The sequence below is a fragment of the Topomyia yanbarensis genome, chromosome 2, assembly GCF_030247195.1.
Source record: "Topomyia yanbarensis strain Yona2022 chromosome 2, ASM3024719v1, whole genome shotgun sequence".
NCBI lineage: Eukaryota > Metazoa > Arthropoda > Insecta > Diptera > Culicidae > Topomyia > Topomyia yanbarensis.
The window spans coordinates 352,898,429-352,911,675 of NC_080671.1; the positions used below are offsets into that span (position 1 = coordinate 352,898,429).

The following is a 13,247-nucleotide window of genomic DNA, read 5'->3' on the forward strand; positions in this document are numbered from 1 at the left end:
CAGCTGGTCCTATATTTCAGCAGGTGCTCGCAACTCAGACTCGAATCAGAAACGACCCCACAGACTTCAACGCTGTTAGCTGGAACATACACTCTGTACTCCTTCGTAAAAGGCCTGTAGCTAATAATATCATTTACTGTTTTAAACTGTTCACAATCACCCGAAGCTAATCAGGGCGAATTTTCGATATTTCTGTCACGGCCGAATACCGATCCGTCAGAACTCGAGAAATCTGTAACAGATTCAAACACTTTTTGTCTTTAGTCCGGAAGAAGATCACGAAAGGCCCGGGCGCCGAGCTTGGATATACTCTGAGCCGGGGAGACGAATTTGTTTCAACTTCCATCTAGCCTTGAGGTGAACCACCAGAGGAAGTCATTTTTTCACGGGCCCATTGCCCATAAACATAGTTTGTGATATGGAATATGTTTGGAAATTGCTTATCAGATATTTCAACGATAACCGGTGTTAAGTTGTTATTAACAAGTCTAACTTATTTTGGATGTGTAACACCTGCAAAAATATCATGGACAAAGCACGTTTTCGTAACGCATTTGTGTCCTTTGAGTCCGCAAACCAAATGGTGATCGAGGAGCTTAAAAATTCCATTCGCAACGACATACTGGAGGAATTAAAGGTAGAAATTCGGACCAACTTCAAAACGTTGATAGACGCTGTACCAAAAACGCCGATTCCTGGACCGCGACAATTTTCCTTTAATTCTGCTAAAAGAAAGAGAGACAACGATGATACAGGCTCCAATCCTTCTAAGCTGCTACGTGGTACTGATGCCGCCGGCTCATTGACACCATCCATCGATGTGAATCGTGAAGATATAAAGTTTTGGTTGTACCTCTCAGGAATTTCGCCCGATGTCCCTGATGAAAGCGTCACCAAGCTAGCTGCGGATAAACTCGGAAATTCGAACATCACTGTCGTCAAGTTGGTCCCTCGTGACAGAGATCCTAGAACGCTGAATTTTGTCTCCTACAAAGTTGGCATGCCCACGGATCTCAAAGAAAAGGCTATGACGGCGTCTGCATGGCCAGTTGGCATTGCTTATCGTGAATTTGAAGAGAAGCCGGATTCCAGAAAGGTTTTTTGGAAACCGAATGCGCCCGACTCAGCAACAATGACTACTTCCACTGCTCTTCGCCCTCCTCCCAACTAGTTACATCGCCTGTTTCACATCCTGTATTGCCTGTTCCCGAAGTTACCGCACATTCCGAGCAGTTTCTGTCCGTTTACTACCAGAACGTGCGAGGAACGAGAACGAAAACACAAGAATTCCATCTAGCGCTTTCTTCTAGTGACTACGACGTCATTGTCCTTACGGAAACCTGGCTGCGCGAAGACATATTAAACGCTGAGCTCTCGTCAAACTACGTAATATATCGCTGCGACCGCAACTCAACAACCAGTCATCTGCGTCCAGGCGGTGGCGTTCTAATAGCGGTAAAGAACAACCTCGTAGGCTCGCAGCTAAGCTTATCTGGAATTGAACGACTGGAGCAAATCGCCGTGCGTATCGCCCTCCCGAATCAATCTGTATATATTAGCTGTGTTTATCTCAGGCCAAATAGTGATCCGGATTTGTATCACGCGCACGCTAATGCCGTTCAAACAATTCTAGAGAATGATGGCAGCACCGACACTGTTCTCGTCTTTGGAGACTACAATCTACCGCGCCTTCAGTGGTCGCTCGATAATGATCTAAAGTGTTACCTACCTATTAATGCCTCTTCGGAACAAGAAATATCTGTAACGGAGTCTATGGTTGCAGGCGGTCTGTACCAGATCTGCTCATTGACGAATGTGAACGGGAGGATCCTCGATCTTGCATTCGTAAACAACACGGATATCGTAGAGCTGCTTGAACCTCCGACTGCTATTCTCAAAGTCGATCCTCACCACAAACCGTTTGTCCTGCGGCTAGATGTACGTACCAACACTGGAGATGATTCATTTCATTCGATTGACGAGCTTGATTTTGACTTTAACCGTTGCAACTTTGACGAAATCTCCGCACTGATTGCCACTGTCGACTGGACCGACTTAATGTGTTGTAATGAGCTTGACGAAGCAGTCGCGCTGTTTTATGGCAAAGTATATGACATACTCCGCCTAAAGGTTCCACTGAAACGAGTCAACAGGAGGGTGGATTTCAAATTTCCATGGTGGAACGCTGAGATTCGCCGTTTGCGCAATGCACTGCGAAAACAACGCTAGCGTTATTTCCGCCATAAGTCAGACGAAAACAAAGCTACTCTTCGACGGATAGAGCTGCAATACGAAACGGCCCGGAATTCCGCTTTTCGTGAGTATTTGAATCATGTGCAATATAACCTTCGCGATAACCCCGCAACATTTTGGAAATTCGTTAGCAGCAGAAAACGATCTGGTAGTACTCCCACTGATGTTTTCCTTGGAAACGCAAGCGCGCAATCTTCAGCTGATACCGTAAATTTGTTTGCTGATTTCTTTCGCGGAGTGTTTAGAAGCGACTATACCGTCCCTTCGGAAAATTATTTGGGAACATTACCGTCGTACAACATAAATCTCCCCCGTCCCACTGTAAGCCGAGCTGACGTCTTGAAGGCTCTGACTGCTGTTGATTCGTCGAAAGGGCCTGGCCCCGATCATCTCTCGCCCCAATTTATAAAAAGCTGCGCCCACGTGCTGTCTCTTCCGGTGTGTATCATTTTCAATCGCTCTCGCTGAAGGCATTTTTCCTATCGCCTGGAAAGAAGCTGCTATCGTTCCCATTCACAAGGCTGGAAATATTCACAACGTCGAAAATTACAGAGGTATCTCATTATTAAACTGTCTCTCCAAAGTGCTCGGAAAAGCTGGTCTACAACGTTACGTATGCAGCTGCATCCCACATTATCTCGGAGTATCAACACGGGTTTGTCACAAAACGATCAACAACTTCTAACCTGATAACCTACACTTCTAAGTTGTTTCCCGCCGTCGAGAAGCGTCATCAGGTGGACGCAATTTACGTCGATTTCTCAAAAGCTTTCGACAAAGTACCGCACAACATCGCAATCTTGAAATTGAAGCGTTTGGGATTTCCCACCTGGTTGACTAACTGGTTGCAGTCGTATCTTTCCGATCGCTCGGCATTCGTGAGTATAAAAAACACGCGTTCAAGCACATTCAGAACCCCCACAGGTGTCCCGCAAGGCAGTCATCTGGGCCCGCTTATTTTTATTCTGTTTATTAACGATATCTGTAGTCGGATCAAGTCTGGGAAATTGCTGTACGCGGACGATCTCAAAATCTTCCGAACTATCGCTTCTGCACTTGACGCCGTAGTGCTTCAAGAAGATATCTGTACTATTCAAGAATGGTGTACGCTTAACGGAATGGAAGTCAACGTTAATAAATGCAAAGTAATCAGTTTCGGACGCTTGCTTGCTCCAGGACGTTATGAATACAGCCTAAAAGGTAGAACAATTGAAAGCGTCGACTCGATCCGTGACTTGGGAGTGCTCTTCGATAGGAAGTTGAGCTTTTCCGACCATATCACCGCGACAACTGCTAAGGCTTTCAGAATGCTGGGCTGCTTAAAGCGGAACACGGCGGACTTCGATGATTTCTACGCACTAAAAGCACTCTACTGTGCCCTGATCAGAAGTGTTCTGGAGTATGCTGTGCAAATGTGGGCACCATACCATGCCGTTCCCGACCAAATTGACTGACTAGAGCGTATACAAAGATGTTTTGTGCGATTCGCCCTCAGGAAACATCCATGGAATGATCCAGTTGTGTTGCCTCCTTATGCCGATAGATGTATGCTACTCGGTCTGCAGACTCTGGCGACTCGCCGTATCTTCCTGCAAAGAGTTTTTGTTTTCGACTTGCTGTCAGGTAATATCGACAGTCCCGATCTTCTCTCGGGCGTTAATTTGTATGCGCCTCCTCGTGTTCTCCGTAACCCCACTCTGTTGTGGATTCCTAGACACCGTACTTCATATGGACAAAATAATCCACTGGAAAGATGTTGCCGCAGATTTAACGAAGCTTCTTCAGTGTATGATTTTAACATTTCCAAACATAGATATAAGACATTAATAAGAAATATATAGTTTTAAAATGCGTCTGTACGGTGTATACCGAAGATAAGGAAATAATAATAAAAAGTCAGACCGGACTAAGTGACAAAATATTGATTTCGAGAAAAACAGGTTTAAAGTTTGAATTGCAGCATCCTCTACGTTATAATTGAAAATTATTTTTTGCCATAATTTTTGTTTATGGTTAAATATTTCAAATCTGGCAAAAGTTGAATGTAGCTGAAGAAATTCTTTATCCAGTATTGTCATTATCTCATTTTTTGATGTTTTGCGGCTTAGTCCGGTCTGACTTAACACCGACAACCTCCTCTCCCTAAATTTACCAAAAAAAAACAAATATATGTGACTCCATTCATCTAGAAATCCCATAGATGATCAGCCACATCCAATAACTGAACACTACGAAATTGAGGAAACGAAATGTTTCAAATATCCTGATCTTTGGCTAGATTCTACACTCTCCAGCAAAGGCCATCTTAAATCTCGAAAAAAGTTGCGTGCATTATGTGGGGCTAAGCATCGGGTTAGTAGTTTTTGTAAAATGATTAGGCCTTCGACGTTTAACCCTCCGTCACTCGCGCTAGTACACTGAGTGCACGTCGCTGTGAAAATCTAGCGAAATCGTCTTAGGGCACCAGCGACTGATCGTTCAATGAACCATTTTCGAGGCCTAAGGAAATTTATACAGTTTAGGAAAATAAATGAAAAATAATGATTTTAGAAAATTATTTCATTTTAAATAATATTTCTAGAGAAAATTTAGAAAAGGACGTAAGTAACAATGAGAGATTCTCTTTGGGGTCTTTCTCTTCTGTTCATTACTCGTCCATTTCAACATTTACTACTCTACTCTTTGCATAATATTCTAGTAAAAGCCGTCGGCTTTCGATATGTACTGGAAAATAAGTGCAAAGTGTTGTAATGACGTCATAATAAACGAAAGAGAAAGTAAAGAAAGAGAGGCTCTCAATGTTACTTACGTCCTATTGAAAATTTTCTCTAGATTTTGTCAAATGAACGGCTCCAAATCATAGGTGTTGTTGAAGAGGCAAAAATAATCCGTGAACGACCCCAAATACTAGAAAGCTAACATTAGCCATTGATTCTTCTCTTCAGCGGAATACTACGAGAACAGCCACTGCCATCCGTGCCACTCGACCTGCGAAACCTGCACCGGCCCGACGGAACACGAATGTCTAAAGTGCACCTCTCCGTTGCTGTTGCAACATCAACGATGCGTCAACGAATGCGACGACGGCTACTACATGGAGGTGGGCATCTGCGCCAAGTGTTTGCACACTTGCACTCAATGTGTTTCAAGAATGAACTGTACCTCGTGCCAGAAGGGGCTTCAACTGCAGAGTGGCGAATGTCGAACAACTTGTGCCGATGGGTAAGTAACCATATATGTTTTCTTGGAATATTGTCCAACATAAACTTGATATTCCTTCAAACAGATACTACAGCGATCGAGGAACCTGCGCCAAGTGTTATCTGAGTTGCAACACGTGCAGTGGACCGCGGCGAGATCAGTGCGTCAAGTGTCCTGAAGGTTGGCAGTTGGCTGGCGGCGAATGTCACCCAGAATGTCCAGAAGGTTTCTTCAAAACAAAATTCGGTTGCCAGAAGTGCCATCACTACTGCAAAACTTGCAACGGTCAGTCGATACCGTAGCTATACTCGATTCAGTTCTTATGTCCTAATTTCCTTCTATTTTTCGTAGCTGCCGGTCCGTTGGCCTGTACTTCTTGTCCATCCCACTTCATGCTCGACGGAGGACTTTGCATGGAATGTCTCGGTTCACAGTTCTATGACCCACCGACGCAGACCTGCAAAACGTGCCACGAGAGCTGCCGAACGTGCAGCGGCCCCGGTCAGTACTCGTGCGTAACGTGCGCTTTTCCACTGCATCTCGATCGGCTCAACAACCAGTGTGTGCCTTGTTGTGCTAGCGACGCGTCACCCGATGATCAGAGCTGTTGCCATTGCGACAAAGGAACCGGTAAGTCGGAATTTTGTTTCGTTTGTTTTGTAACCAAGTTTGGCATGGGGTCCGAGAAAGATGACAAACAACCATCGCTTTCATCTAAAAAGTTTAAAGACAATGTTCCAAAAAGTCCTGCTGAATATTCAACCCTATTCCTCGCTTTCGATAGTACCGTGTTTACCGAGCTGATAAATTTACTTCAAAACAGCACCCCCGAACAATCCCAGCTGTAAACGCAGCGCCATAAGATATATAGTATAAGACAAGCAATTCCTCGTCGAGCGGAAACTTTACGCTCTAATTGCTATACCAGGCGATTACTTCCACTACACTCGAGTGCACTCCTTTACCCGATGCTTCCGGCCTCTCGGTAAAAGATAGCAACCAGCTTCCCTTCCGGGAAGAAGATAACGATTGAACTTGGCAATAGCCTGATTTCTGGTACTGAGCGGGTAGGGTTCACAAAGCAAAAGTGTTGGTAGTAATTAATTGGAAACTAGTAGGAAAGTCATCATCGTTCCCTGGCGATTTGGCGGTTGCTAATTGAAATGTTGTTCTCCGACCCTTTTTGCGCTTCAGGTGGTTGTATCAACTCGTCGCCGGCCGGGAAACGACGCATCGGAGCCGAGCAACAGTTGCTCCAGTTTGGCGATGAGGCAAACGCTAACGTTGCCGGTAGCAACGCGGCGGAAACCGGTGGATATCCTTCGACGGCACTGGGACAGTTCCTGCAGAGTGCCTCACCATCAACCATGACGGTTATAGCCGTGTCGGGCTGTCTGCTGATAGTGACTCTGTTTGTGGTGATCTTCAGCGTGCTGCAGGTGAGTAACAAGCGATAACCAATGGTAAAATATTTTTTTAAGCAATTCATAGTGTTACTATGGCAGTGTGAATGAAGAAGTGGCACCATGGTAACATTTTTGGGTGCTTCTTTGGGATTTTCAGATAATGAAATAACTTCTACGAATATAGGGTAAAGTGCCTATTTTCACCATACTAAGCAGGGTGCCTCACTAATTTATTAATTTCTCGGCCTACAATCAGTGGAATGCGTCAAAAATGACATCAACAGCTTTGCTTCGTCGCTAAGAACCAATATAATAACACAAATGCACTGAAAACAGTGAAAACTCGAATCGCGTGCCCGTATTGTTGCGCTACCATTTGTCTCAATGCGTTGAACAAAGATGGCAGACACTGCTCTAACCAACCACTTCAAATGGGTAGGGTGATAATAGAAACATAGCGAAAGTGGGCTCATCACCCTATATAAAATCTAGAGGGTATTACTCCGAAAGATTATTTTCGCAATTCAACTATAGCTCAGTTTGGTAAATATACGATTTTTTGTCACAAAACTAAACAGATCCATGCAAAACCTGGCCGATGACCCAGGTCCGTAGCCAGCATTTTGTTTCGGGAGAGGATTAAAAATAATGCATAAATGTATTAATTCTGATGACTTGAGATTATGGAAAATGAAATTTTGGAAAGTTTTTGGAGAAAACAGAAAAAAAATCACGTAAATATAAGTTTAGAAAGGTCGTCGAATTATTTGAATTTGATTTTTATTATTACTATTATTCAAATTACTGTTTATAAGTTGCAATTTGCTTCAGGTACAAAAATGGATAGAGATCAAGTATTCTAGACCACATATTTACAAATTGTAGAAGATGCCTAATTGAAATGAGCAGAAAAATATCTTCCGTAAAGCCGACCGCCAAGAAACATTATATACAGTTGATTATCAGATCATGTTCTTACGTGAGGGAGAATGAAACTTACGTCAAAGCTACCACTGGATTTTTTTTGTTGGAAGCAAACCACTGCGACCAGTGGTACCACTGGATAGAGATGTATCGGCGTCAAATTAAAGTTTACCGTTCTAGAGAATGTTCGAGAGAATGTCAAAATTTGCTCCAAAATCTCTGATCAGGCAAGCGATTTGTTGATGTGAAGAAACGGTACAACTCTTATTTTCTTGATCTGGCATATTGCTACTATTACCGGTTCTATGGGAATTTAGTGCTAACTCAATTTTGTAATATTTTCAATTTAAATGAATCTACATTGAAGACTTCTGTGTATTTTCACACAATGTATTCTGCAATATAATCAGATAAGTGAGAGCAATTTAAGTATTCTTTTTTTAATTTGTATGTTATTATTTATATATTGAGATCTTCAACCCCATTCCGAAAATACCCAACTTATATTAGTAACAATTAACTAAGAATACATAAGTATTTAACTTCATGCTGTAATGTACGAACTCAAACTTTCCAAAAAGAGTTCGTTATTTCGAATTTTGTTCGTAAAAAAAGTTACGTAAATCGAATGTTACGTAAAAGATGGAGGTTGCAGTGTACTGTACATCAGAATTAAATATAAAATGGGCAAATTTAGGGTAAAATTTCATATTCATGCTTGTCTGTCTGTCCTGAACTATCATAGATTTTTTAGGCATTTTTTAGATCTAGTAAAGATGTTTGGTAAGCTAGTTTGTAAGATTGTACAATTTTTGAATTATAAGAGAGACAGAGCCATTAAAACTTAGTTTAAAAATGCGATTTTCAGCATTTTTCATTAGTTTTCCTTCAAAACTGGCTATCTACACAATTTTACAAGTAAAAGACATACAAGTTGTTGAGCTAAATATAGGGATATAATTTTGTTGATGAAAGTGTACAGCTACGGGATATAAGTGATTCTAGTTTTTGTTAAATATTTTTTTGATATTTTATGCTAGTCATCAAAACTAACACTGCTCCATAAAATAAAACAATTTAAGTGTGCTTAGTCCGCATTTTGTCTTTTGGAAAATAAAAGAAAAATGAGGAAAAATGGCTTTTCCGTTTGTCTTTTTTACGTCAGAATCGGTGAGCATTTGACTGTTTTTTTAAAATTATTTATTGTTTTAATAACATAGAGGGATTGAAAATCACGAAAATGAAAAAAAAATGTCGAGTTAGTGACAAGTTATGTATATTTGAATGCTCGATTGAATGATTCAATGCGATTGAGTCTCATTTCTATATTAGGTACCTTCAAGTGAAGAATAATCCAGAATAGTGAGGTAAGATTTTAAAAACTGATATTTACGGTTTAGATCACACAATTCCGAAATAGTCAAATTTGGAGACTTCGTATTTTCGAAATAGTTTTACAACAGGATACAGCGCATCTTCTGTTACAATAGTTTTGATGAGTAGCCTCCTAGAAGTAATTATGGAGAATTAAGTATTTGTGTCTTTTGCGAAGTGATCGTTATTTTTATAATTGATGGTTAAAAAAAATCATCTAATGCTCATTAAACCCAATCCCGACGTAATAAAGACAAACGGAGAACGCAATTTTCCACAATTTTCCTTATAGTTATCGAGAAACAATATATGGTCTAAGCACACTTGAATCATTTTATTTGTTGGAGCAATTTTAATGAATAGCTAAAAATGTCAAAAGGTTATTTAACAAAACTTAAATAACTCTTATTTCATATACTGTAGCTAAACACTTTCTTCAGCAAAATCACGCCCCTGTATTAGGCTCAAATGTATAGAGAGTGTTTCTATAGGGGGACCTGGGACTATTAAGACAGTGGAGGTAATTCGGACCCCTCGACTTCTCAGGAAGTCGCCAGATTGTGGAACCGCAATTCTAAAACATTAATTTTGAGAGCTGAATTTAATGTCTTGTTTTTTGTAGAAAGGAGATACAACGTGTTTCATGTTTTTGCCATCCTCGAAACAAAAATCATTGTAGTCGTGATTAAAACAACAAAAAAGCGCAAAAAATAAAATAGAAGTGTTTCGGAAAGCTTGAGTCTTCTATACAATGGAATGATTTTTGTTTAGGTAAAAACGCAGATATTTTCAAGACGCTCACCACTTTTGTGCGAAATGGGCTATCGGGTATATTCGGATCCCCTATTCCATCAACCACCGTCCAGCAGCTTGCGGCTGCGCACACGCCACGGCAAATAAAATACATGATGCACCAATCGACAGCTGTGACTAACCTGATTAAGTTTTGTAACGCAATTTATTTTTTTGCGTCTAGGGATTTTCTCTAATAAATGTTTCATAGGTAAACATAATTCCATTCTATAAAAATTAAAGAAAAATGACTGAATTGCCCCGTAGGGAAGTCCGAATTACCCCTACATTGTAAAAGGATGGAGAAATGTAGAGTTTTGCAAATCGTCGCCTAGCGCTGCCATGGAGTAGTGCAAATGAATCTTTTATGGCAAAAAATGTAGCTGAGGTTTCAAACTAACAATTAGGACCTTTGACCGGCAATTTTTTCACATCTATCCACCTGAAAGGACGATTTGCTTAGGTAGGTCCGAATAGCCCCCGGTTCCGCAGCTTTTAAAATATTGTAGAAACCCAGGTTTGAAGACAAAATAATGAAAAGCACCAAAAATTGCATTTTTTACAAAGTTTTAATGATTCTATCGCCCTTATTATCCAAAAATTGTATAAATTAACTCACCAAACGTCTCCATTCGGATCTCCAGAAAAATAAAATCTAGCACAGTTCAGGAGCACTTCAACAGGCATCATAAATTTGAAATTTTACCCAAAATCTGCCCGTTTAAAAAAAACAAAACTCGCAACCTGGAGCGTTTTAGCAAATTCACTCTGAAGGAAAAAGTATTCCCAGTACCCTAACCTTTCATTTTTGAAGTGAGTCCAAGTTACTTGCTTCTATCTATTAAAAGAAGCTACCCTGAATTTGGAATTGTTCGAATAGGGTGGACTATTGACGGATTACTTTTCGTGAAACCAATTCGAAACCTTTAATTTTTAAAATTTTCACCTTGCATTTGCATTTAATTTTGCGTGAACATATTGAAACTTATTCAATGTTATTGTGAACTGGAATAACAGTTTCAATTACACTTCCTAAGTGAATTCGTCAATTCAATAATTTGATACTACCTAATCTAGTCAAAAATTGGTTTGCTTTTTGAATAAAAATATTTAGCTCTTGGTTTTTTCGTAATCATTGTCAAAATCAAGAGATGTTCGGCTTCTTGAAAGAAGCTCTAATGTTTGTTTGTTAACAGGTTTGTTTTTCAATAGTTAGGGAAACAGTCTCAATTGAAGTTGTTGCACCTAACACATCTTTGATTTCTAATCAACTTCGAGCAGTCGCAACATTTTAGTCGCTCTTCATGATTGTTTACTGATAACCATAGAAAGCTACTGAAATACTGTTACTGGGTGCAATATTAAGTACATCTAAGATCTAAGAGCCAAAATTGGAAGCAAACTGAGGAATTCCATGATCATCCATCTGAAAATCTTTAAAATCGTGACCGACCATCTTGAATTCCACAGTGAATAAGATTATTTTGACTCAAGAGCAATTTTTTAGTACCCGATTTTACAACAGTTGTCTGAAAACGAGTTACAGGGAATTAATACTTCTGTACGAAAAAAATATACGCTGAACAAAATATTGCGTCATTTTTCACAAAAACAAAATTTTAAGTTAACAATTTTTAAACTTGAGCTTGTGCTACCACCCCTGGCTGCTACTCCGTTATCGATCTGGACTAGCTGAAGTTGCACAGGGAACCAGTAGATAATTATGCTCCTGGTAACCCTAAACTGTTTTGTTGTTCAATGCCGGCGCCGACCAGACCCGAACGTACATCGCGGAAGGAAAGGAAAGGAATGTAAGTCCGACACTTGCTTTTGCTAGAAGCCAGTATATACTACAACGCACTCCACAAGTATCACGGGAGGAGGATATTTGTTAATAAGTGTAGAAGCTGGATTCTACTTCTTCATGGCCGACGCCAGAGGTGACTCCACTATCTGGGCTAGATATCGATCCATCAACTCATGTACCGGGGACCAACGGCTGTACTTCCCTTCCTAAGGAAGACGTGACCACAGATTTTTCACCAAATTCTCAACGACTTGTTTAGTTTTTGGTTCTTTTTAAACTCTGGGTAGCCGGCTACCGAGAGTATACTATGTTTTCTAAACAAAAGCAATTTGAACTCCACACAGTTGGCCGTGGCAGTATTACCTAGAAAAGCCAATCTTATCTGCATAATGGACCGGATCACTATTTATTGCGACAGCATTCAGATAAATTTCGTTATTTTTTCTCTACGATATATTTTTTGGGTTGAAAACTACCGACTGATAACAAGTTGTAAAGAAAAGAGTTATGATAGCTCGATATGTTATAAATCAAGGAAAATATTTCCTATTTTCCATATGGAATGTTTGTGAAATATACGTATACGAACGATAATATCCAACATTGAAGTGAAATACAAAGGATCGTTAACCTGATGCACGGGCTTGTTAGCAATAACGGAACTTGAAAGTAGATTCATAAAAATAGACGCGGCAAATTTTCAATCCGAGTTGACCCGTGATCATCGATACTAGTCAGATTCAAGTCTTATTAGGGTTGATTTCCGAACAACTATTTATTGATAAAAAAAATTATCGAGGATTCTATACAAATCGAACCTACAAAAGAAAACTAAGAAATAATTTTGAGCTGCCCAAAATAATCATTACTTGTACCGAAAGATTCACTCTGCAAGACGCATACACTAATAGTTTCATGCGCGCGTAGTTTGTTCCCCCATCCCTGTCAGCATACGATCACAGATCCTAGCCGATCTTCACTAATGCCACTCCCGCTCGAAACGAAACTGAGACAGGCTTCAATCCGTCAACCTGTCGAAGTGAACGAACAGACAGCGGTTGGGAATAAAACCCGACCCAGTCCCGAGTTTAAGCAAAAACGGCAAAAGGTGGCCCGTACCTCGGTTGGAACCGCGGAGAAGCAAAGAATAGGAGTACTGTATCAGAGGTGAATGGCGACATAGATTGGCCTCATGTTTCACGATAATACTGCTTTGCCAACCTAAAAAAACTACTGTGTACGCGTTAACAGTTACACGAACAGCAGAGCAGTGGCAACGTTGATTATCTTGTGAGCTGTTTGGATACCGTTATAAATAAAAGATGGAACGAAAAGGGGAACTTAGTATAATAGCAGTCTATTATACTAAGTTCCCCTTTTCTTGGTTCTCCTGCTAACGTGCATTGGGTAATAAGCGCATGCAAAAATGAATTCCCCTGACAATAGCTCGCCTCAAGGCGAGACTGATGTCGAAACAAAATCGACTTTCC

The 13,247-nt window shown here is 40.5% G+C and overlaps 1 protein-coding gene across 2 annotated transcripts in view; it reads left to right on the forward strand.

Moving 5' to 3' along the window:
* The window catches only part of LOC131684253 (furin-like protease 2), a 590,883-nt gene that overhangs the window by 560,773 nt on the left and 16,863 nt on the right, over nucleotides 1-13,247 (forward strand). For both annotated transcript variants that reach the window (XM_058966945.1, XM_058966946.1), the window contains exons 11-14: nucleotides 5,199-5,475; nucleotides 5,540-5,739; nucleotides 5,806-6,084; nucleotides 6,649-6,893. In XM_058966945.1, coding sequence (XP_058822928.1) covers nucleotides 5,199-5,475; nucleotides 5,540-5,739; nucleotides 5,806-6,084; nucleotides 6,649-6,893 — 1,001 coding nt within the window. The remainder of the gene's footprint in view (nucleotides 1-5,198; nucleotides 5,476-5,539; nucleotides 5,740-5,805; nucleotides 6,085-6,648; nucleotides 6,894-13,247) is intronic.